General features: G+C 47.7%; 4 protein-coding genes across 4 annotated transcripts; 3 read left to right on the forward strand and 1 right to left on the reverse strand.

Moving 5' to 3' along the window:
- Positions 1 to 8526: 8526 nt before the first annotated feature.
- LOC4578109 (adenylate cyclase type 10) lies at positions 8527 to 25697 on the reverse strand. Its single transcript, XM_061662728.1, has 21 exons — positions 25685 to 25697; positions 25523 to 25641; positions 25220 to 25451; positions 17545 to 17970; positions 17285 to 17485; positions 17004 to 17223; positions 16508 to 16939; positions 16149 to 16437; positions 15834 to 16076; positions 15463 to 15731; positions 13858 to 14348; positions 13487 to 13627; positions 13248 to 13401; positions 13043 to 13175; positions 12943 to 12967; positions 12599 to 12864; positions 12375 to 12535; positions 12028 to 12305; positions 11824 to 11962; positions 10300 to 11071; positions 8527 to 10051 (listed from the first exon to the last, which is right to left on the reverse strand). Exons 1-21 carry the CDS (start codon positions 25695 to 25697, stop codon positions 9833 to 9835), a joined length of 5223 nt encoding a protein of 1740 aa, XP_061518712.1. The 3' UTR covers positions 8527 to 9832.
- Positions 19077 to 21486, forward strand: LOC1275529 (juvenile hormone epoxide hydrolase 2). Its single transcript, XM_314783.4, has 3 exons — positions 19077 to 19214; positions 19858 to 20624; positions 20693 to 21486. The coding sequence occupies exons 2-3, from the start codon at positions 19874 to 19876 to the stop codon at positions 21316 to 21318; spliced, it is 1377 nt and encodes a 458-aa protein (XP_314783.2). The 5' UTR covers positions 19077 to 19214; positions 19858 to 19873; the 3' UTR covers positions 21319 to 21486.
- On the forward strand, positions 21829 to 23493 carry LOC3291782 (juvenile hormone epoxide hydrolase 2). Its single transcript, XM_557829.3, has 2 exons — positions 21829 to 22732; positions 22801 to 23493. The coding sequence occupies exons 1-2, from the start codon at positions 21979 to 21981 to the stop codon at positions 23430 to 23432; spliced, it is 1386 nt and encodes a 461-aa protein (XP_557829.2). The 5' UTR covers positions 21829 to 21978; the 3' UTR covers positions 23433 to 23493.
- On the forward strand, positions 23654 to 25205 carry LOC3291783 (juvenile hormone epoxide hydrolase 1). The gene is made up of 2 exons (XM_557830.3): positions 23654 to 24460; positions 24524 to 25205. Exons 1-2 carry the CDS (start codon positions 23704 to 23706, stop codon positions 25153 to 25155), a joined length of 1389 nt encoding a protein of 462 aa, XP_557830.2. The 5' UTR covers positions 23654 to 23703; the 3' UTR covers positions 25156 to 25205.
- Positions 25698 to 26037: the final 340 nt, after the last annotated feature.

Raw genomic sequence — 26037 nt, forward strand, 5'->3', positions numbered from 1 at the left:
TGTGTGTTACTATTAGCATGCATCATGCTTGCTTGGAACGAGCGCTATCGTATGCGAAAGATTTGAATGGCACATGGTTTGACACTGTCAAAGACAATCGATGCAGATCGTATTCGACCGAATCGGTTGAATTTGATTTCCTTTGATCGGGCGCTTGTTCTTGTTTGCTTATCTACCCGCTGTCGTTACGTTTAAGCTTTCTGTTCAAGCTGTTAACGCATCTCCACTCGGCTCCGGGCTGGGCTGCGTGAGCCTCTTTCACTCTGCATAGTGCTAGCAGCGGCGACCGCAGCACAGTTTTGGTAGTAAGTGGTTGTACTTTTGAAAGCAACCGTGATTACATTATCCGCAACGTGCTGTTGTGGGCGCTTGTTTTGTAATAGGAAATTACTTTAAACATGTTACCGATCTAGAATTTGCATTCCAAATGCCGCCGAAAAGATGATCTAACACCAACAACGTGTTCAACCGCTCCGTGGAGGAAGGAGAAGTGGAAGTTTGAAAACAAAAACATTTCTAGGATAAGAACGTAATTTTTGTTGTTTTCTTCCGCATGCCCTTTTTTTTGGTCTACGCTATTAGCAATTCTGTCGAGGAATAATAAAATATTAATCGGACAGAAGCGACCAAAAGCACACTTCTCCTGCTTGTATAACAGTTCTGCTCCGCGTGTTGAATTATTTTGAATAAATGAATAATTAATTGTATATTATTGTTCAAATTATTGAGCTACTTACGAGAAGCAAAAACTTGAAACACATATGAAATTTAATTTAAATTTTCATTTTTGTAACAAAAAAGTAGTATTGCAATGCAAACCGCATAAATAAATTTAAAAAAAAAACGTTAGTAATGCTTTCACGGAGCGTTACTTTCAAATAAACGATCAAGAAAAAGTAACGCAACCCGAACAGAACTAGTAACGCATAATCGTAAATGTTAACACTAACAATGTAACTACCATGACAAATCGTTACCAAGTGTTACTGTCGATAGATACTAATAACGATGCGTTACAATCGTCTGTTTGGTTCGGTAAGTCATCGAATAACACTTCACCACTACCATCATTATTGTTGATTATCTCTTATTAATAACTTATTCATAAACAATTAATAACAATAATAAACAAGCAGCGGAGTTCATTTCAGTAGGGCAGCGAAAACCCGAGGAGAAACATGGTGAGAAACAAAACAATCCTTTCATTCAAGCAATACTATCAAACACTAAATTCATAACGCGTAAGCGTTACAAAGCATAACAGTTCGAATATATGTCGCTTTGTTAGAAGCTCTCCATGAGAAAAAGAGTAGGAAAATAAACACTAAAAAGGAGAATGCGGAGTATTGAACAGACCGAAACTGGTAAACAAACAGATCTCGCAGCCATGAGCTGCGTCGTCGTAAGTTTTGTGTTACTGTCGATCAAGATATACACTGGAAATCCAATGGCCATAACCCTCCAATAGTCCCTAAAAAGCTTAAATTAAGCGCTGCTACAATGACGTGTTACATAAAGGTTTGTTGCGTTAGGCTAAGATGTCATCCACTTCGTCAAATACTGGACCATGGAGTAAACATACATCCAAAAGATTACAGATTATAGGCAGCGGCGGATCTAACGGTAGGCGGACTAGGCGGTCGCCTGGGGCCCCGCCGATTTAGGGGCTCCGAAGATCTCTAGTCTGTAGTATGCCGTATGTCTACAAGTGGACAGAGTATTAGTGACCGATGATCGATGACTGTTTAATCTCCCACCTCCCGGTCATCAGTTACCATTTACAGGGGCCTCAACTCGTCTTACCGCCTAGGGCCCCCGATACCCTTAATCTGCCACTGATTATAGGTCTACTGCTAAACCGCAAAGTCTAACCAAGGCAGCCTGCAAAGTAAAATTCGAATCCCATCATTCGAATCCCAAATGAACCGGTGTGCGATATACGTAAATCAAATACGTCACAGGCCTTCGTAATACGTCACAGCCAATGGTCGTAGCTGGTTGACATCAACCAACAGACTAACTAAGAATGCTTCCCGTTCAAGCGAGCGAAGTTTTGCTTACAGGAGGTTTCAGGACTTATGATACTTCTGACACACTTTCTGGACACTTTCGCAACTTTCGGTGCATTGATGATAAAGCTATCATATTTCAAGTCCTGTTGTGACGGAATGTGGATTCGATGGCATCCTTTCTGGAACATATAATTTCCCATAATCCTGTTAGAAAAATGTTATTCCAACAGGATTGCATTGAATCCGCTTCGGTTCCTATAACAAGAAAAATCCTATAAGGTACGCCAATGATTTCTAATATGAATTTGCGTATTTTTAATAGTGAGTTGTAATAGAACCTGTTTGAATAACTTTAATTGAATTACGAATGTTTCGCTTTCGCGAACGTTAACTGCTGGAAGAAAGTCCATGCATAGAAACCAAACACACACAATCGGGTGTTGTTTGTGATTTAGAACAGATAGTGAAACACAGCAACAAATGCATCAACTCACTTTCCATCCCAGCTGTGATGCATATGAAAACAGCCGCTACCATTTGCACCCACTGCTCTCTAGCCATTTTCTAGGAAGTCCTTTGTGAGAGCAGTCGGTTTGCCCTTGCACCGCCCACCCGAGACACAAATGCAGCCTCCAAAACGTGCCCGGACAAACACAACACGCAAACACACATAAAACCGTCGACGCTTTCTCCTTCGCCTGCAACAACAAAAAAAAACCCACAACCCGTGCACATTAGCATCGGCCTATGTTGTCGCCTGTTTGTGTGTGTTCGAGCTGCTTTCGAAAAGGGAGGAGCACCGCCCACTCACGTGTCGATTAGCATTTGTTCTGCGCCTAACTGCTGCTTAACTTTCACCCGGAGCATCGGGATACCGGATGCCGTGTTTGTTTGCCGCAGTTGCACCGTATTCCATCCCAGGTTGCTGTTGATCGTCACTTTCCCCCGAACCGGGCCGCGGGCCGTGCCGTGATCGTTACCTGATGGTTTTATTTTTGTCTTTTGTGTCCGGGCCTTCTGTTTTGCCTGGAAGAACGGTTGCTGGTTGGCTGGCCTCCCTTTGGACCAGTTCCGAATTTCGTCCTTTTCACCTTGAAAGTCCGGCGATCGGGCTGTACATCCGTTACTGGTGTGGGGAGGTACTGCCACTCCTCACGGATTCAAATAAGCTTCGCTTTTCTCCTCCCCACCGTGTATTCGCATTTTATTATCAAATGTGTTCTATTGCCAATTCCAATTCGCTGTTCTTCCCCACCCCGATTCCCAAGCATTGCATGTAATTTGAATGTCAGTGTGTGTGTGTGTGCGGCTCTTGAATTTTCTTTTTCACTTTACTGTTTGTTTGTGCGGGCGCGTGTGCGCCTTCCTTTCGCCCTGCTATAAATGGACGATTCCAATGACGGGGCCGGTTGCGATCGCTGGGACCAAGGGCCCTCTTGTTCCGCGCCGCATACCTACATGTCAATCAATGAGTCACGCGGCACTTACATAACGGTAGCGGGCGCTGGAAACGGGAAAATACTGTACGGTATTGGGCCGGTACGTTCGCCCCGAAAACGGTCGGGGATGGGCGCATGCGGGCTGGAAGGCGCCAGGACAAGCGAAGGGCGTGAACTTAATGTGTGTGTTGTGTGTCCATAACACCCTCAGTGCATCCCAAGCGCGCGCACACCGCGCGCTCAAGATCATGATCGCGAACAATCGGTGCCACTCCAAAAACAGTCAACGTTAAATATAATGCCCCCCTACTCCGTCTCTACCGCGTAACGTGATGCCAAGGGACGCCTAGGCATGTGTGTGTGTGTGGTAAAGGAAGAAGAGTGCGCAGGAGTGCGCTAATGTTATTTCGTTCGCGAGCCCCGTTACCGAAACGATTTGCATTGCGGGGCCTTTTGTTTCTGCCGCTCCCGTTGCCGGTTGCAGTGACGATCTGGTGCACTCACACTTTGCGCCGAAAACACCCAAATGCAACTGGGGAGAATGGGGGTGGGGGGGATGAGATTTCGAATGCAGCCAGCCGTGGGGCGTGTGTCACGGCAGCACACGTCGAGCACAATTCCCCGTTAGCTGCTGCGGCCCGATTTGCTGATGGGGAACGTGTTCCGATTGGCACGGGACACGATCGCGCAAAGCGGTACTACACCAAACCGTTAGTGACGATCGCTCATTCAGCAAAAAAGCAAAAGCATACACATACAACAACAACAACAAAAGGAAACGAAAAAAAGAGGAACGGACGAGGAACGCTACATTCAAGATCATGAGATACGCCCTCTCGATGCTGCCGCACAACGTATGCGAGAAGAAATCGATCAAATCCTTCCCTCTTACTGTGTTATCTGGTTACAGTTCTGTATGTGCGTCTTCTGGACGAGCAGGGGGGGGGGGGGGGCATCTATCGCAGGACTGGATGGGTGCAGGATTGATGCACGGAACGGGGAGGAAGCAGCGATTCGACAGCAGGAATTACAATACATTTTGCATAAGGATGTAAATTAGCCACACTTATTCTAAATGATGATGATGTTAAGCTGCCACTCTTGATAGCACCACCGTTTCAACCTCCTCCCCTCATCCACCTCTCCCTATCGCTCTCCCTTCTTTTCTCTCTTTTTTTTGCTCTTTCCTGTCCAGCAGAGAGTTTGGAAGGCTCGCGCGCTTCGCTTTTCGTGATCTTCCATCCATCCTTTCCGCTTTGATTGATTCGCCAACCAAAACCCAAAACGGACCCACGGTAGGCACCGCCGCGGAGCCCTCGCGCATAAATTGAGCCACGATTATACAACGTTGATATTGAGCTAGGGCTAGCAAAGGCAAAACTCTAACCGAACGTGCATGCAGGAACCGGACGCACCCAGAACAAACAGAAAAGGATATGCAATCGCAGCACGGGACGCCGGAGCAAGCGTTCATCTAACGAAGTCGGGTTGTATGCTGTTCGGCTCGGTAGTGGCGTGGCGTACGATTTGAAAGTATTTTCGTTTATAAGAGATTATAGAGAGTTTGCATGATCGTTAGTTGGTTTATAGTACCTCAACGTAGCATGCTCAGTCCATTCCTGTTTACAATGTTTGTTAATGATGTTCCAAATATTCTTCCCCCTGAAGGACATCATCTCTTGTATGCCGATGACATAAAGATGTTTCTTCCTGTCACCAATATGGGTCCGACTTTATGGTCCTTCAGAATTTTCTTAGTGTCTTCCGTACATGGTGTAATTGCATCTTTTCAGAACTATAAATGTTCTGATATCAATGTCCTGGTAGATGTTTTCATTTACCCGCTCTCGTAATCCGTTGACTATTGGTCTTATACGCAGAATGTGTCGATATCTACGGGACGTTTCTTGTGTTAAGGCTCTCTATTGTAGTCTGATCCGTCCTATCCTTGAATATGCAAGTATTGTTTGGTGATCTTCTCAGGCAGTGTGGATCTCCAAACTGGAACGCGTCCAACAATATTTTACGCGTGTATTAATTTTGGGGTTTTTTGGGTACACTTCCGCCACACTTCCGTGTTATCTGGAACGAACATTCATTGCTGGTTTACTGTTGGACAACATCGATGCGCCATCATTACACTGTCCTGCGTTATCTTTTATTTCCAATCCCGCGCTTTTCGCTCTCGTAATCCTTTTGTTGCCACCTTCCGACGTATGCAGTATGCCAACAATGGTCCTTTGGTAAGCTGTTTGCGTCGATTTAGTGTATGTTACGACTGGTTTGACTTTAACCTCTTTCTTTCCTATTTCCGTTCAGCTTCTTCTCTGTTTTTCTTTACGAATCATGTCCGTACTTTTACCTAAACCTTTGATTCCTTTCCAATGAGCTAAAAATGTACGAATTCTGCACCTGTGACTAATGTGACAACTAACTGTAGTTAGTTTAGTGTTACTAGGTTAGCTTAATGTTTGAAATGAAATGAAATATACGTTATTAACGCTAGAAATAGAGATCAAATACAAGCAGTATCATTTTTACTGTTAACTGCGGAGTACGTGGTGAGAATATACCGTGAGAGCGTTACGTTGGCTTGCTTGGATCCTTCACTATGTTCTGAGACAGTGCCGATTTTGCATTAATTTCTGTTCTTTTTCCCCGCTACTGGAAAAGGCAAATTGTAGAGAAGAAGAGAGACCGAAATCCATCGATCAAAATCGATCGATTCGAATCGAGCATGATAGTATTAAACGATGATGATAATTCACTTTTGCAAGGTTAGAAGAAAATCGACTACTACATGAACGTAACGTAGCATAACGTAACGCAATATAACGATACGCGTAACACGTAACAAAAAGTGCGTTAACGTTGGTTTCTTCTCGTTGTCGATCTTGGTTTGGATAAATTTATCATTAAGTTGGTGTACATGATCAGTTCCCATCTAGACGTTCCCTCGGATGTGGATATGACTACTAATCCTGGTATTTACTACTAACAGCTTATTATTATTATTATTATTATTATTATTATTATTATTATTTATTAATCTTCAACAGGCCGTATGGCCTAATTAAGATGTAACAGTTAAAAAAAAAACAAACAAAAAAAAACAAAAAAAAACGGGTCAAACGTATTAATATTTTTAATATTAATGTCAAACGAATCGATGATCCTGAAAAAATCTAGGAACTCGATTAAAAATCCTTGCCCTTATCCACTATCCTAAGACTACGCCCGTGAGAGTCATTTACATATTCCACTAAACGTCATCTCTTCCAGACCTCTCATTGCCGGATGACGCCAGTGTGACCTTACAAGAGGCTACGGATTATGGAAACAGCAGTGATAAGCATTGTGCCGGTTCTGATTTCAGTATTCAGTATGTACCCTGTTATTTGTCTATTGATGAACACAAATCAGTTAGCTAACCCCCTTTGTAGCCTAATGGAGGCCTGGCAAAACACCAAAAAGATGAATCAATAAGCCACAAAACAACAACACTCAAGAGGCAAAACAACAAATACTACACCAGTGATTACTGAATCACAGCATCCGGCCATTTCCTACGCACATCGGTCGCTTAGTATCTTGTAAATTTGCATACAACACCATTGATAACTGCTGGGCAACGTGACATAACGACATGCCCAGCAACAGCGGCATCCAAATACCCGGCAATATGGTAGCGGGGTTACTTAATAATGCAACCTAGTCGCACCGCACCACACCATACCAGCAGTACCATGGCAAGCCAAGGTGCGGCAATAGTTGTACGCTAGATTCAAATACCAATCGCGACACACTGCCATTTGACCTTTCCTCTCGATGATGAACTCCGGCGGGACCGGTGGCGCACGACCGTAAGACCACCTCGGTCCACGTGGCACGTGTGCCGAGTCTGTGCTGCCTACTACTGTTTAATTTACAATTTAATTTTACATTAATCTAGAGCTTTGGCTATTCAATTGGCTTTAGCCAATTATATCACGTGTTGTATAATCGCACGCACCAAGGCTTATCAAACCGTTAAGCAATTAGAGTTTCGGGGAGGAATTCTCGTTCGAATCTCAATGGGAATGTTTGTTTTGAGTTCCGTTTGATTGCAGCTATTGGAGAATTTGCAGAATATGAAAAGAAAACAAAACTGCACATCCCACAATGCCTACCAAGAACATTCTACGAGAGGCACGGCTCCAGCAGACTGCACCGATACCGCTCTCCACCCTTCGATCACTGGTGCTCTCCCCCCTTCCGGAAACACACGCCGCCACGCAAAAACATGTCTTCCGCAAACAATGCGCACATCGCACAACTTTCACGATCATGGATCGATCGTGCAGCGTCATCGCGCCTTGCCGAATGCGATCCGTATCATCATCATCTGCAGCCCTCAGCCCCCTCCCTCCGACGATTGCTCCACTACCCGGCGAAGTAACTCATTCAGAAATCCTTGAATCCTTGATGAAGCCACAACAGGCGCAATTTAAATACATCAATGCAGCTGCGAAGTGGTCTGCGCACACGCGCGTACACTTCCTTCCGTTTTGTTTCGCCGGCTTTTTTTTTGTCACTCTCCCTCGCGCTCTCTCTCTCTGCTCTCGCTACTCCCTTCTGCCCTTATTAAGGTGCGTTAATATAAGGGGCCAGTAATTGTGCGTGGTAAGGCCTGCTGTTTACTGCGCAATCATGGTTGCATGGTGCACCGCTACCCTTGGAATACTAAAAAAAAGCAATGTGCCGCCTTATGAGGAAGTGTCCGTGCACACACGAAAACCGCACCTGGATGGGAGGGAGGGAAATCGGGAAACGCGCCACCCGCTCAGACGCACTTGGCGCGTGCATGCGTACGTATGCATCCGGTCGGCGGTGCGCTCACCGTACGTTACCGAGCGTGTGCTCAGCTGCGTTTGAATTTGAATTTAATCGGCCGCCGTTAGCAAGTAAATGGCTTCCCCCACCCCGTTCCCCAGCAGCCCTTGCCCGGACGAGCCGGACAGCAAACTAGGCTAGGCTGCCCGAAAGCACTACTGCGGAAGTACGAGCGATGCTTCTAGAGGACAAGGACAAACACACATGTAACCCGGTTCTGCTGCTGCTGCACCAAACAAAGTTCGCAAAGGGCTCCCAGAGGGGTTTGGGACGCAGACGCAGACGCAGGGGAATGTATAGATACAAGTTCAAGTGTAATTTATGCAACCTAGACTCCGGCTCACTGGCTCACATCCGGTTCGAGTTAGCAACACCCAGGGCACAAAAATGTCCCAAAAATCTGCCCCGTCTACAGACAGAATCTGGAAGAGAGCGTAGGGGGGGGGGGGTAATGTCCGGGGTAGGGAGTGAAGCGAGCGTTGCGCGGCGGGCTGCTTTACAAGTTTCAAAGTCAATGTATACGCACTTAAACTTTGCGCCGACTGCGTAAAGCGAGTTGCGTGCCGTATGGCTAATGCGCAGGATGGGTCGCCCCCCCCCCCCCACCTGGGGCGTCGTCATGCGTAACGCATGTCACTATGTCTTCCTCTTTTTTTTCTTTGTTCTATCGAACAGTGGAACGTGGAAAGGAACGGTGGTGCCGGTCTGCATTTAATTATGATTCATCCGCCGATAGCAACGCGAACGACGACTGGTTTTGGAGCCCGACTGCCAGAACGAAGAGGTACGAAATAATTGCACGCCCAGGGGCATACGCACTAATCGACGCACACGCAGAACAAGCGAAGGGTGGGAAGCATGCACATAAAACGAGCGCGGGAATTTGGGTGGAGCAGCGCAAAACATGCTCCAGAAACAAGCCCGACCGGCGCAAAAAGGAAAGGATATCCAAAAACGGGACGAACAGCGGCGATTGTTGCTTGCTCATGTAAAATTTATCAAACATACCCACCACCACCACCAGCAACACCATCATCACTACACGGGGACATGGGAACAGGACAACACGTATGTCTAATTTCGGCCCGGCCCGGCGGAGCTCCCGGGAGAACCGTTACCAACACCAATGCCAGCGGATACGATTCGTCCTCTCTTCGTCCACCCTTTCATCAACGTTCCACGCCATCCCCTTCTTCTTCTTCTTCTTCTTCTTCTTCTTCGTCTTCTTCTTCTTCGCCTGCGCCCAAACTAAGCGCACACACACACACCGCACACGCATTGATAAAAATTCAAATTATTCTCCCACTCTTCAGCATCAACCGCACACAAACACACACACTCAATCGCGTATAAGTTACAGCAATAGCGGTCAGCATGCCGCAGCGAAGGGCCCGGGTGGGAAGGGTGAATGTAGGCACGGTGCGGGAAGGAGTGGGTATGGGCCGGGACGGTGGATCGGTGGCTGTTTCGGGGCATGACATCTTCCGGACAGCCCGATTGCTTATTCATTCATCGGAACCGGGCTCTTGGCAATGGCATTGAATAAGGATAGATTCGTTCGTGATTCAGTATACAGCTCGCATAATCGTACAGCTGCTCGTTGCCGATGCCGAACGCGGGCCCGGCGGCGAAGCTCTGGCTGCGGCTCGCCCCGTCGCTGCGATCACTTCCGGCAGCGTGATCTAGCCAGAAGTTTTCCAGCGCCGGCGTCAGCTCCCGCTGCCAAAACTGGGTGTGTGTGTGTGTGTGTGTGTGTGCGGGGGCGTGTGTACGTGTGTGTGTTCGACGGGAACCGGAAAAAAGGAAACCCAACAGTGTGAAATCAAAGGAAAGAAGAAAGGGAAGGTAAGCAAAGAGCTACACAATACGTAACGCGCCGGTGTTGCCTAAGACATTACGCCAGCAGGTCACATAACGAAACAAACACTCCCAACACCCACCCACCCACCAAACCCACCCGCCCACCAGTTACAAACCTTGGCCGTGTGTTCGATCTGATCGTGGCAGAGACGGTCGTTCCGCTGGTGGGCCCGTTTGGCGGCCGCGGCCAACTCCCGGCGCACCGTACTGCCGGCCCGCGGGTCCACCACTTGCCGGTAGTAGATGCGCATCAGCTCGAACCGCGCCACGTGATTGCGGTTGACGGCAAGGGCCTGCTCGACGCTGCCGAGCAGCGTCTCGATGCTGGCCCGCACCCGCCGTATCTGGGCGGTGTTGCGCGCCTCGATGTGGTTGATCAGGGTCAGCACCATACCCTCCAGGATGCGCACGGCCGTGTTGATGTTGATCGTCGAATCGTACGCGCTCAGCACGAAGTGGTCGCGCAACAGCGCCAGCCAGTTGTCGGCCGCCACCCAGGCACCGTACCGGACGCACCACAGCCACAGGTTGGCAAAGAGCCGGGCGCTCGCAAACCCATCCCGCTGGGCCAGGAACGATTCGCGATTTTTGTAGTAAAAGTTCTCGCTCCGCCGGTACGTCTCGATGCAGCAGCTCGTGTCGAGCAGCACGTCGAGACAGATCGCGTAGTACCAGATGTGCCCCGTTGGGCTCGACTGTTGATGCACGATCAGTTGCTGCAGTGCCCAGAGCGTCTGTACCGTTTCGGCGATGCGCCGGTGGGAGAGCAGCAGCTCGCACAGAATCGGTATGATGTCCCATTCGGCCGACTGGTGCTGCAGCTTGTCGTTAATGTGCAGCACCACCTTGCCGAGCTCGATCGAGAGTATCTTCTTCGAGCGTAAGGTCCTGCGGAAATGATGGGAAGAGAAGCTCATAACTAGTGTTGGGTAAATTTGATTCAGATTCCGTGAATCTGAATGAATCTTTGTAATAATTCAATGAATCTGAATCTCGGTTGCAAAGACTCATGAATCACGAAAGACTCATGAATTTCGAAAGATTCGTGAATTTCAAAAGATTCGTGAATTTCAATAGATCCATATATTTCGAAAGATTCCCAAATCTCAAAGGATTCATACATCTTCGAAGGTTCATAGAGCTTGAGGTTCACAGTATTCTTTTTTTTTTGGCGTAACAACCTACGTGGTCATGCCAGCCTATACAGGCTTTCGAGACTTCTTGGCAAGTACCACGCAGCCGGATAGTTTGTTTTGGTACGGGGAGAAGGTCCATGCGAGGCTTGAATCAACGACGGGCGTGGGATGCCACAAAGTCATTATTTTAATATTCCTACGTCTCTAAAGACTCATGAATCTCTGAAGATATATGAATTTTAATGGATTTATGAATCTAATACATTCATGAAGCTTTGAAGATTCATTTATCTATCGAGATTCATAAATCCTTGGAGATTCATGAATCTTGGGAGATTCATGAAACTTTAGAGATTCCTGAATCTTTGAAGAGTCGATTCGAGATTCGAATTACTCATCACTGATGATTCATATGAATGAATCTCAACGAAACAATCATGAAACCCAACACTACTCATAACTGTCCCTTCTAAAGGTAGTACATAAGGGAAATAAAGGCCTTACTGGCAACGAAACAGCGCCGTATAGAAGCGAACCACCGCATCCAGATAGTCGGCATCGATTCGGTGAACGTTTTCAGCCACAATCTCCAGCGAACGTTCCTGCATCCACGCGATACTTTCGGAGTAGCCAACGTGGTACGCTTTGGGGTGGAAAAAGTAAGTCTTCAAAATTACCGCAATTTTGGCAACAAACCGCCACCACTACCTGTGTGGAAAAAGTTGGCAAACGATTTCACCAGCACCGTGCTGCCCTTGCGATGGCGCAACGCATGCTTCAGGCCCCAGATGGCTGCCAGCGCCGCCCGGTCCCAGTCGCGCAGCTTCACGAACAGCTTGTGCATCCCGTTGAAGCAGCTGGCGATCTGGGACACGATCAAGCTGTAGAACAAACTCTTGCTGGAGCGGTTTTTTTCCTTGCCGGTAGGATTGAGGTACGATTTCACCTTCGCCAAGTAGTATTTGCTCTTTAGACGAACGAGCGAACTGAAGGAAAGCATCAAGAGTGTACAGAGACATCAAGGAAGGGATGATCACACGACCCAGAAACATTACCGTTGGCGTGGAAAATCCATCCCCAATGTACGAGCGGCACGGTAGTACAGCTCCAGGGCACGCTCAAACTGCTCCAAGGAGTACTTCCCACGCGCCTTCACCGTATACAGACGGCCCCTCAGATACGTTACGAGCGCAATGTTTTCTACCGTATCAATACTCTGCAAAGCATATCAAAACTGTTATCAAAACTAATCCACTGGGTGGAAGATGATGACCCATACCGCCATTAGCTTTTCCGCCTCCTCCAGGATGGCGATCGCTTTCGGGATGTTGGACAGCTTGATGCAGATGCGGGCCCATTCGATCATCGCCTCAACGCACTTCTCTAGCATACCGGCTCCCCGGCTGTGCAGCACGATCTCGCTGAACATGTTGTACAGGATCATGTTGCAGGTGCAGTTGACGAAGCTATACGCACCGTAACTCAGGACCGGTGCACGGCGCGACGAGCTGCGGCGCCGTCGAAAGCAATCAAAGATTACGGATTCTAAAACACATTTCAAGCATTTTGAAGGACGTGGTGCGTTGGTGGAAAAATGAAAGAAAAAATAATAAGAGGACTTACGCTGGGAGGAGTACAACGAAAAACGCTGGAGAAAGAAAGAGAAAGTAGCTCTTTAACGAATTAGCATTATTTAAATCTGGTTCGTGTAAGTCGCTCTTACGCTTGTGCTACTCTGGAACAGCATCTCATTGCCATCCCCGGAAGCTTCCGAGTTCCGACAGCCAACCTGCACCTCGTACGTCTCTTCACTGCTCAGCAAATTCTTGAACGGCACCGCTCCGCACGAGTTGCATCTACAGTGTGAATGGAACATCGTTGTTAAAAATGGTTTACAACGAGAAGGTCTTCTCCAACAAGTTACTGACTTTTTCGTTTCACTTTCAATAAACTCGAGCGCATTGCTGTGGTATTGCTTCTTCTGTTCCTCCGTCACCAGATTGTACACCGTGCTGTGGAACTCGCTGGAATTGAACTTGGAATATCCGCACACCGCGTACTTGGGCAGATCCTTGCAGGTTCCTAATCATCATTTAAAATGTCATCAGTTTGCAACTGTTACTAACCTACTCGCTCTCTCTCTCTCTCTACACCTTCCCGCACTTACGATCAACTTCCAGCGCAATGCAGGCACATTCCCCACTCTCCAGCCAGCTGCTGTTCACGTTTTTCTGCGCCAACCGGAAGCCTTCGCTAAAGTCGCCGATTGCGCACGATAGGATTTGAAGGTCAAACAGTTTCTTCATTGCTGGCGGACGGGGGCAGACGGCCAAATTTAGCCAAAACTTTCGGTAACCCATCCCCCCCACGATCAGCAATTGAAATTGAGCTCCCCAGCGGGGTGGGAGTTGTTCCTCGTCTACTGCATCTGCATGCAGCGTATGCTAGACGAATTGCAAACGAGCCAACGGATTCCTCTTTTGCCCTAAGCTGATCAATCCCAAAAAAAAAAACTTCCTACTTCCAACCGCTACTTACCGATCGCCACCTCCCATTCACTCTCCGTCGCCATCGTGTACATGAGCGAGGCGCGCAAAAACTTCTGCCCCAAAAAGGCGGCACATTTGCATACGAGCTGCTCGAACGCGGACAGCGAATCGTACAGCATCAGATGGAACGCTTCCAGGTTGCGGGAGGTGTAGTAATCCTTCGTGTCGACCGGCCCGGCCAGGTACGCGACGTCCACGATCTTGTTGAACAGGGACGGCGTCTCCTCGCCCGGGTAGAGCAGCGGGTCGCCACTGTCGAACGACGACTCGAACAGCCGCCAGTCGGACAGGCTGGGCCGGAGCGTACTGCTCGACTTGATGCTGTCCCGGTGCAGGAAGGACGATTCGCAGAACACGTACCCGTCCGCCTGGGCCGCACTGTAGCCCATGCGCTTGATGCGCAGGAGGCCGCTCTGGCGCAGGCACAGCAGGAACGTGTTGATCCAGCCCGGATTGCCGTTGCTGATCGTATGCAGCAGCCTGTGACGCAGCCGGGGAAGAAAACCCAGGAAACCGGGACGCATTAGTAACCCATGCTGATTTTGATCGCGCAAACAGGCCTTGCGGAACCGTGTTATGTGGGTTTGCGCTGTTGCGCTTACGCACATCTTGCGCACTATTACACAGTGGCCACAACGTGGCGCCGTACTGTAACGGTACGCCCGTTTTGGTTTCCATGTTTTAATGCCCACGTGTTCGGGGGCCACTTATATCACAGACATACAGCAAAGAGGAGGGAACTAGATTGACCCGGCCCGGTTTGCACTGTTGAGCACATGGATTTGCAATTTCATTTCCCCTGCACCAGTTAGCTGTGCCGGTCAGAATCTACCGCTATGTGCCTCCAGAGTGGACTGGTATGGTAATGACCAAAAAACGGTGCTTTGTCAAGTTCGATCACACTAGATCACGCAACAACGCAGACCCGGGTACGCTTCAAACATACGCTACCGGCATCTGGCGGTATGGCTGCATTTAGAAATCATTTTCCCTATACTTTAGAAGCACAACACAGACACACACAAACACATGCACTCTCTCTCCACGATGCATTTTTCAACTAGTTTTTCTAGCGCAAGCGTTATGTGAGGATACGATGGTGTAAGAGCATCCTTAGCCGCCCATAGATGGTGACGAAACAAGCGCGCCGTCGAGGCACAACACTCGCCGTCCCTTTGTTTTTCGTTCTAATGGCGTGCAAATCGATGCACTCACGTTCGCACTCAATAACTAACCTTCTTCCCACAGCCATCCACAAAGCCCATACTGGTATCCCCCCCTTCCCCCAAGCAAGCGAACGATTATAAAACATGCCAAACGTGTGCAGCCCGTCCCGAAGGGGCGTCACGTGCGGCGTGACCAGCAGCACATGGGCAGATTGCTGTTGATCCAGAAACACGATTCACAAATAAAAACAAACGCTATTTTTCAAACGCCTCCCTTACTCAACAGCGACCCGGCCACCCTCTACATCGCCCCCCCCCCCCCACCCTCCTTGTCATGCCGACACGTGACACCGCAGCGTCCCCATTCAGCAGCCCGAGCAGCCGATTCAGAACGAAGCGTTAGACGCCGTCCTCTCCTCTACACCTACCTTTCCAGATCGAGCGGTATTGCATTGACGTTCAGAAACTGGCAGGCGACCGCCTTGTGCAGCAGCGTTTCGATCGGCGGCAGCTTTACCTGGCACACATGCGGGCTGTCCAGTACGCGCACGCGCACCGGGCTGAGCCGCTTCTGGTAGCCCACCGTCAGCACCGTAATGATCTGCGGCATTTCCCAGATCACGTCGAACAGGTCGAACGATTCGTCGTCCATAAACTCGGCGTCGTCGATAATCAGCACCCAAAGATTTTGGAACGTCTTATGATGCATGGGGGGCGGGGGGAAACAGAAACAGAATTGAAATGAGTGTACACGTACGCTGCTATGCGCCCAGCGGGTATGCAATGCGCAGCGCGTTACCTTTTGACAGAGGAAGCGAAACAGTTCCTTGCGGGCGGCATCCTTTTCCGCTGGGCTTAGGGCGGCGGTCGCAGGCGTTTCGTTAAAGCTCGTGCCTAGGATTTCGTTCAGCAGCGAGACGTGCTGCTCCAGCCTATGCTCGCGCAGGTACAGCTTCATGCGGTTTTGCCTTGTCGCGGTCGTGATCGTTTCGGTAAATCCGAGCGGTCGCGAAATGCAAAGGCTTACCGCGGAAAATGGTTTCTGTAGAATGGAAAAAAATAAGGAAAGCTTTAACTTAATTACAAAAAATTAAAATAATACACCCAAGCTTACCTTAGAGTCTTTAAGGCTAAGCGAAAAGCATAGCGAGCTGATGTGTTTGTTACGTAGCGCGATGTAGAAGAACTCGTTGATGAGCCTCGTTTTGCCCATCTGCCCTTCGCCCCGTATCAGAAGACAGTTTTGAATCCACTGATCCGCTGGAAAGTCTGCGCGAGTGCATTGTACCGTCTGTTGGGCGATCACTAGCCCATCTTCAATCATTTCCTGAAAGATTTCTATAAACTGATCCCGATCGACCAGCGGATAGTTGTATACCATCGGTTTTAGAAGCTCGCGTTCCCTGCACAAGTAAGATCATAGTAGCCAAATAATTTCTTCGTAACTTACGCTAATTACGCATCGCAACTTACGCAATAAACTCCCGGAACTCGTAGATTGGGCCCACGTTGTGCAAACCCTTCAGCTGGATGGCGTCCTGCAGCGTAAAGTGAGCCGGATCCAGCTTGCTCATCATAAACGTGCTCTTGTCGCACGTCACCTTGTGCGGGTAGGCCATCATCAGCCGGGCCGCCTTGTTCACGTCCACCCCGATCGCGGAATACTCGCGTCGGACCGTGTGGCCAACGATGCCGCAGTACGCGATGCCGGTCGTGATGCCGATCGAGGACGAAATGATGGAAGGATTTTTCGCGTACGTTTCCTGTATCTCGCACGCACAGTGCAGCGCGATCTGGCTGTCCATCTCGTGCTTCAGCCCGCGCAGCCCGAAGATGATCAGAAACATTACATCTTTGTCGAAGAGCGACAGCTTGTTCACGATCCCTTCGTAGTTGTCGACAATTCTGAAGGTGAATAAAGAGCCATTTAATTCCGTTTTAAATGACAACACAAGCTCTCCTTTCCTACTTGCAAACGGTGGTAAAAATGGAATTAATTTCCTTGATCATCTCAACGACATCGCGCGGCTTCAGGACGATGTTCAGAAACACCGTCACGATTTGACGCATCTCGGTCAGCAGCTCCAGCGGTTCGTTGTTTTCGACCGCATTCAGCACGGGCTTGATCAGGAACTTTTGCAGCGAGGACGACACAACGTGTGGCGTTACGTACTTGAGCCGTGGACGAACTGAAGTTGAAAAACGTAGATGATTATTATTTTGCTCGAAACATACCTGTTAAATCCTTACTGGCAAGCATTTCACTGTCAATTTTGATTGAATCGTCCTGCTCCATAGGATCTTCATCTTCCTGATCGTCCCAGTAGGACGATTCGCTGAAATTTAACCGCTTCGCCGACCGCCAATAGCTAGTGAACCCTTTGATCTTCAGGTGCAGCTTGTCCGCACACGACTCCCAAACGTACTCGTTGTCGTGTATGTAGCTCCAGGCTGTGGATAGACAATATTATTTCTTCTATACATGCTCCAAACATCTTATTATTCCATACCATAGTACGTCACGATGATATCTCCGGCCAGTGCGATTCGTTCGGCCATCTTCACTTTCCACACCGGCTGCCCAGCGACCACGTAATGGGAGAAGGCTTGAGTTCCCACCAGCGAAAAGTGTACCTCCCCAGCGGAAATAGCAATCTTGATGCGTAACGTTACTCCAACGTCCGTCTTGTAGCGCCCGTAGGAAAGCTGAATGATGATAGCCGTATCAATCGCCCGATGGATGGCGTCCGGCAGCGAGACGGAGGAGTTTGCTGTGAACAGTACCAGGATGGCGTCGCCGGAGAATTTGAGGATGTCTCCGCCATGGCCCAATATTTCATGCACTATCCCACCGAGGTACGTGTTGAGCACTTGGGAAAGCTTAGACGCTCCTCCGTTTTCGGGATTGTTGTACAGCTCGGACAGATCGGTGAACCCTAGTGAAACAATGAAAAAGATGTAAAATTTTCTGAATTTTGAATCATCAAAGAAATTAAATCATCCACTTCTGAAATATTCGTTTTCGTAGACATTCGTTCTACATCACACATGTTCTATTATTCTAACGCTCAGTGTGTCGCGTCGACCTATGACGAGCACGACGCTGCTAGAGCACTGCCTAAGCGATCTAGCTAAGAACCAATATTTTGCTAGTGTTAGTGCAATCAAGCAATGATTTGCGCAAAAAAAACAAGGCCTATTTTCCATGTAATTCAGATTTGGCTGGTAAAGCAGAAACTTCATCTTGCCAGTATTAATTAGTTATCTATAGATCATGAGATCGGTCCAAATCAATTTGCATAATACTATAGTACTTTTATCAATAGCTGGAACAAATCAATCTGTCTAACCGAGTCTGTCAGTGTGTTGGTTTGAGGCCGGTTTGATATTTATGTTAGATTGAATGTAAAGTTACTTCATAGAAAAATAATTTAAATAATTTAAAAATAATTTATCCATTTCAAATAAATTATATTATTCATTAATATTTGATTTTTTTCAAATACGATTAGTTTGTGTTTTTAGTAAAATATACTAAACTAAATATAATTAAAAAAACACAATTTAGATTCAAGCTGCATCTATTTAAAAAGCTGATTGAAAGTATTCCTGATTATTTTTAGTCAAATATTTTGATACAAAGTTTTATTTAATGTCAGTCATGAGATTTTGCACAACCACCTCGTCCAATTTAAGCATTTGTTATGTCCTTACGACGCATTTTTTTTCTCACAATCTTTTGTTATTTTTACATTCATTTTTTATATTTTGGTCTCTGAAATTACGCCTTACAAAATTGGTTTCAAATAACCTAATGTCATTTTTGTGAAATTAATACATGTAATTTTTTTGTCTAAATAAGTTTAAAAAAATAATTAGCCAGTTATGGCGTTTTCATCCACCTTTTTTATGTACCAAAGTGTTAACATTAAATGGTAAACATTTTACGAACGGTGCAAAACCGTAACGCCATGAACAGCAACTTTACGATCAACCCACAAACGGTTTTCTAACACCGGCGAACGCATACGCATACACGAGGCGCGTCATTTACAAGTTCGCCGCTGGAGAGGCAGGTACGGGAACTTGCTGTTTACGCGGTTCTTTTTTTCTCCCTTCCCGTTTCCAGTGTCGGTACAATCATCGAGGTCGGGTAATCTTTCCGTCATTGTGCTATTCGGTAAGTGGGGGTTTTAACTTACTCTTTTTAATTTCCTTTAAGCTCTAAACAAACGAATATAACACAGAACAAGAAATCGATAAAATGCACGGCTTTTAGTATGCTGCAAACAACATTCTCGTTGTCAAGGCCACCACACCGTTGCCAAGGCAAATTCCCCAAAACCTGCAAGCAAATCCCGCCAATGGGTTTTTTGTTTTGCTTCTTGACAACTGCCCCTCAACTAAGTGCGGTCAAATGCTGCATCATGGTCGAAATTAAATCATTTTCAGTGGCGAGCAATTTTTTCCTCCATTATGTTCTCCAGGTACCCCATTAGCTACACGAAACAACTTCATTTTTGCTTAGTGTTTTTCTCATAATTGCATGAGAATAAAAAATAAAAAAAATGCTTCAAACGGTGTTGCATGTTCCGTGCAGCGCGCTATCGGGCAATGTGTCAGCATGATCTCGCGTACAATCAGCGCACCCGCTCATCATCTATCGCCTTATCTTCGACGTACCTTAGCGCACCCTGAGCCTCATACGCGTTGCCTTATCGGCTTGTCTTATCCACCCCACAAAGGTCAAAGGGGGAGAGTAGGTGAATGTGTGCGGTTGCCTTTTCGTACTAATTCGTTCGCGTTGCTTCTCATTTTTACAGGTTTCTCCTTTTCAAGATGGGCTTTATGTTGAGAGTTTTGTTCGTGGGAATTTCGCTGGCCACAGCCGTGGTCTTCAAGCAGTATCGCAACCTTACTGCACCGATGCCTGTCCCCGATCTGAACATGAAACAGTACTGGGGCCCGGGAGATGTGAAACAGTACAGGGAGGACACGAGCATTAAACCGTTCAAGGTGTCGTACGATGCGGCAGTGATCGAGAAGCTGCGCGGCAAGTTGACGGACGTGCCCAAGCTAACGCCACCGCTCGACGGGGTTGCCTTTGAGTATGGGTTCAACACGAACCGGCTGCAGGACATCCTCAAGTACTGGCGCACCACGTACCTGGACAAATGGAGCGAGCGGGAGAAGTTCCTCAACAAGTTCCCCCACTTCCAGACCCAGATCCAGGGCCTCAACATTCACTACATTCACGTGAAGCCGAAGGTGCCGGCCGGTACGAAGGTTCTGCCGCTGCTGCTACTGCACGGGTGGCCCGGATCGGTGCGCGAGTTTTACGACATCATCCCCCTGCTGACGACCAGCTCGAAGGATAAGGACTTTGTGTTCGAGGTGATTGTACCGAGCCTGCCCGGGTACGGCTGGTCGCAGGGCAGCGCCAAAAAGGGCCTAAGCCCGTCGGAGGTGGCGATCGTGATGAAAAATCTGATGAGTCGCGTTGGCTTCGAACAGTTCTACATCCAGGGCGGTGACTGGGGATCGCTGATCGGGAACTACATTGCCACCTACTTCCAGAGCAACGTACTGGGTAATGGGAAACACGCTCTCCTTTTTCGGTGAAAGCATTCTGATTGATTGCTCGTTTGCTTATTGCAGGTGTTCATCTCAACATGTGCTCCATCATGACGCCACTGTCCTACCCAAAGATGTTCCTTGCCGCCCTAAAGCCTTCGCTGTTTATCGATGAGCAGTACACCGATTTCTATTTCCCATTGAGCGCTAAGTTCGCTAACATCATCGAAGAAACGGGCTACATGCACATACAGTCCACCAAACCGGACACGATCGGTACGGTGCTGCAGGGTAATCCGGTCGGCCTGGCCGCCTACATACTGGAGAAGTTCTCCACCTGGACCAATCCGGCCTATCGCAATCTGGCGGACGGAGGGCTCGAGAAATACTTCAGCCTCGACGCACTGCTAGACAACGTGATGATCTACTATCTGACCGATAGCATTACCACGTCGCAGCGAATCTACGCCGAGGCGTTCGCATCGGACGAGCTGAAGAAGGAGATCGATCGCATTCCGACGGCAGTGCCGGCCGCCTGTGCCAAGTTCCGGCACGAGCTGTTCCAGCAGATCGATTGGGTGCTGAAGGATCACTTTACCAATCTGGTTCAGAGCAACCATTTCGAGGATGGCGGTCACTTTGCGGCCATGCAGCTGCCCGAGGTGCTGTACAAAGATTTCGTGGCGTTCATTGCTTCGATTCAGAAGTGAGAACAGGGCATTGAAAGCATAAAATGCTGCAAAAACTAACAGGTAGTGGGAAGGATGTTGATTGGTGTGTTAGAATTTTGTATTAAAAAACTCCGCCCTGCAGGTCTATCGAAGCGGAGCAATGCGTTTTGTTACGTGAATAAACATGAACACGATAAATGGTTAAAAGAGTGTTTAGTTCTGCTTTGACTCTGCGCGCTGATAAATAATTTCTTATCAGTCAAGTACAAACAACTTGCATCTTGTAACCTGGGCAAAGGTTATACACGGGCTCCATATCGGATTGAATAAGTGAGGAACGAAGCAGCTGCAATGTATCGTAAATAGAGCATGGGATTCGGTTATCTTCTTCTTTGTTGGAGAATTAGAGAAAAGGTATGAATAGTACGTCGCGTTTTATAACGTAAACTAAATTCCGCTCCAGCAAGATTGAACCCACCGTGCCAACCAATGCCTCCCATAGTTAGTTCACCCAGGTTCAATTAACTGTGTCTCAACATCTCTTTCTCGCTCTCGCGCTTATCTCCCAACAAGCCTGAACGATGACGCTGCACTATTGGTGCCTTGCATGGTGGTGCGTAAATCAAGCGTCACCGGCACACAGACACACCCCAACACAAACCGGCATGGATCGCACAGATCAGTCAAATCTGGGGAGCGATGGGACTCGGGACACAGTTTCTTTGCCTGTTTGTAGGATGTGTCAGTTTGGCGGGGTATTCCTACTATGGAGAATTGACTACCCCTCTGCCTGTTCCAACGCTCCAGCTGGATGAATATTGGGGATCGGGCGATGGAGCAACCTACCAAGAGGACACCTCTATACGATCGTTCAATATTTCCGTCGACACTCAAACGATCCAGAAGCTCCTACAACAACTAAAGGATCTACCTCATCTAGCACAGCCGCTCGAAAATGCCGACAGTTTCGAGTATGGATTCAACACTAATCGTTTACGCGAAATTGTACATTTCTGGCGCGAACGGTACCTCCCGAAATGGGCCACCGAACGTGAACCGTATCTGAATCGCTATCCACATTACAAGACCCAAATTCAAGGTCTGGACATACATTACATCCATGTACGTCCGGATGCTGGGAAGAGAACGGTACTTCCGCTACTGCTGCTTCACGGTTGGCCTGGATCGGTACGAGAGTTCTACGACATCATTCCACTGCTTACTGAACCATCCACCGAGCGTGAGTTTACCTTCGAAGTGATCGTACCAAGCTTGCCCGGTTTCGGGTGGTCTCAGGGCAGTGCGAAGGTGGGTTTCGGAGGTCAAAAGATGGCCGTCGTCATGAAGAAACTGATGGAACGGATCGGTCACAAGCGGTTCTTCGTGCATGGGGGCGACTGGGGAGCACTGATCACGGACATGATGGGGACATACTTTCCGGACAGTGTTATGGGTGAGATTGCAGGCAAAGGGCGTTAAGGTCCATTTAGCAACTAATAACCTCTTCTACTTCCATTTCAGGCATCCATCAGTCTGGCTGCGGTGTGATAGGAACTCTCGCCACTTGGAAAACGATGATCGCAAGCGTTGCTCCTTCATTATTTGTGGAAAAGCGACACGTTCCTTACTACTTCCCACTCGGGTCGTACTTTAGGGAAATTCTTCTCGAGTCCGGTTACATGCACCTGCAGGCAACGAAACCGGACACGATCGGAACCGCACTGCTCGGTAACCCAATCGGACTCGCCGCTTACATTCTCGAAAAGTTTTCCACCCAAACCGACCGAGCGTTTCGCAAGCTGCCCGACGGTGGTCTTGAACGAGCGTTCAGTCTCGACGCCCTGCTAGACAACTTGATGATCTACTATCTGACCGACAGTATCACTACCTCGCAAAGGCTGTATGCGGAAGCGTTCAGCAAGCGGGAACTGTTTGCCGGTGAGTTGGAACGGATTCCCAACCTGGTACCGGCGGCATGTGCTAAGTTTAGGCACGATGTGCTACAAACGATCGATTGGGCCTTGCGGGGACACTATCACAACTTGGTGCAGAGCAACCATTTCGATGATGGGGGACACTTTTCCGTAATGCAGGTGCCGAAGGTTGTCTACCGAGATATATTGGAATTTGTGGAAAAGGTGTTTAAAGGTTAGCAAGTAAAGAGCTTTTGTAGTGTGTTTAATATAAAATACAAATAAATTTGTAAAATTTTAATGAGCTTACCTGGTCACAAATTAGAGCCGAAACTGTATACATCTTATTTGGGAAACCCCTCACTAACACTGTACCACGCAATCTAATGCATGCTGATAACACGATGTTTTTATCAAAAATCCCAATTCCGACCCGAAACAGTTCATTGAGCTATATCGGTCGCTTCTTTACCACCTCAGTAGCATTTCGGATCGCTTCCCGATAGCAGCGATGGGGATAGTAGCACGAATCGGTCTAGTTCTGCTCGGTATTTTTATCGCACTCGGTTATAGGGCGTACGAGCAACTCTCCGTAACGCCACGTCTACCGAACAATATAGAGTTTTTCGAATACTGGGGTCCCGAAGGAGGAGATCCGTACGGGGGCAGTTTGGAGATCGTTCCATTTAATGTTTCCTACCCGCCGGAAGTGATTGAACGGTTGCGCAAACAGCTGCACGATGCACCATCGCTTACTGCCCCACTGGAGGAAACCACTTTCCAGTACGGATTCAATAGTGAGCGTTTGAAAGAAATTGTCCACTACTGGCGAACGGATTATTTGGATCGCTGGGATGAGCGGCAAGCGTACCTGAACCGATTCACGCACTTTAAAACCAAGATACAAGGTTTGGATATACACTTTATACGTGATAGGTTGGAATCGGTTCGCAATCCGAAGCGTATCGTGCCGCTGCTATTGCTGCACGGTTGGCCCGGGTCGGTTCGGGAGTTCTATGATATTATTCCAATGCTGAGCAATCGGACGAGTGATAAGGAGTATGTGTTTGATGTGATTGTGCCGAGTCTGCCCGGGTACGGTTGGTCTGAGGGATCCTCGAAACCGGGCCTAAGCACGTCCAAGGTAGCGGTCATTATGAAAAATCTAATGGCACGCCTAGGGTACAGAAGTTTCTACATTCAGGGTGGTGATTGGGGGGCGATCATTGGGAATTTGATGGCCATTCTTTTCGAGAAGGACATTTTGGGTACGTTACATTTTTGTTTAATCTGAGCTTGGGAGTTAGTGTTACAACAATTCTCTTTTGCAGGAGTTCATCTCAACATGTGCATGGGAAGCGGAAGCCCTCTCACCATGGCGAAAATGGTCCTCTCCAGCTTGGCCCCGAGCTATTTCATTGAGAAACAGCACATCGACTTCTACCATCCAACGTGGCCAAAGATTGTGGAGCTTATTCTGGAGGGAGGCTACCTACACCTGCAAGCTACCAAACCCGATACCATCGGTACGGCCCTGCAAAACAATCCCGTAGGACTGGCGGCTTACATTCTGGAGAAGTTTTCCACCTGGACCAATCCAGCCAATCGCAACCTGCAAGATGGCGGCCTTGAGCAACACTACTCACTGGACGCGCTGCTAGACAACGTGATGATTTACTACCTGACCGACAGCATCACCACATCGCAACGACTGTACGCGGAATCGTTCAGCGCGGACGAGCTTGGCAAGGCGTACGAAAACATTCCCACCAATGTCCCGGCAGCGTGTGCCAAATTTCGCCATGAGCTGTTCCAATATCCCGACTGGATACTGAAGGAACACTTTACGAATTTAATGCAAAGCAATCACTACAACGATGGCGGTCACTTTGCCGCCATGCAACTGCCCGAGGTGCTTTACAAGGATATTGTGCAGTTTGTGAATCGGCTGTATGTGCGCTAGAGCGCGAACGGATGTGATCGGTGGAATAAAAATAAACACAAAAACACAAAGCAGTGCCGCTTACCGGAAACGTCGAGAAACATGACGGCGGTCATGAATTTGGTGGTTTTGTAATCATCCGGGCTGTGCAGCACTTCATCTGGTACCATCGAGCTGATGACTTTGGTTTTGAACTCCAGGTGCGATTTGTTCAGCTTGCCGATGATGTTCTCGTACAGATTGGAGGGCATCTGATTCCATAGGAACTGGTACAAGAAGCTGAACCGTTCTGGGAGATATTTTTTCAGATTTTTCTTCTGTAAATTGAAGGAATTTGGCGAATGTAAAAGTGGTTTTACAAGAGAACGTGCAAAAGCGGTTCCGTTACCCCTTTCAATCGATTCCGACATCGTGTAATGATGAGCTCTTTATCCACCGCTTTTTTCAGACGGGTCGATCCGATATCCACGATGGACGATGGCACTGAAAAGAAAGAATGATCTAGATCTAAAGAAATCGGTATTTTAAAAAGAGAAAATAATTAACTTACTTAATTCCAACATTGTGGGGCAGACACACGATGTAGATGCGTCGAGAAATGGAAGGAAAATGTGAACTAATAAGCTAACTAGATCGGGTATTTGTATTTTTACAACTCAAACATTGAATCTTTTTTTAGTACAAGCAGTTATTTTCAACTTTTGAATTATTCTCACAATTTTGTAGCTAAAATATGATTTAAAAATGAACCTAATTTAAAAAGACACACGCACATCAAACATAACAAATGAATAGCAAAAACGGATAAATTCAAATGTTGTTGTGCTATTTTTATAGCATCTTCACCAAAACGTGCCATAAAAAAACGGCAGCTGTCAAAGCAGTTGTCAACAGTGTGGCCAG

This window comes from Anopheles gambiae, chromosome 3 (assembly GCF_943734735.2).
Source record: "Anopheles gambiae chromosome 3, idAnoGambNW_F1_1, whole genome shotgun sequence".
Taxonomy (NCBI): Eukaryota; Metazoa; Arthropoda; class Insecta; order Diptera; family Culicidae; genus Anopheles; species Anopheles gambiae.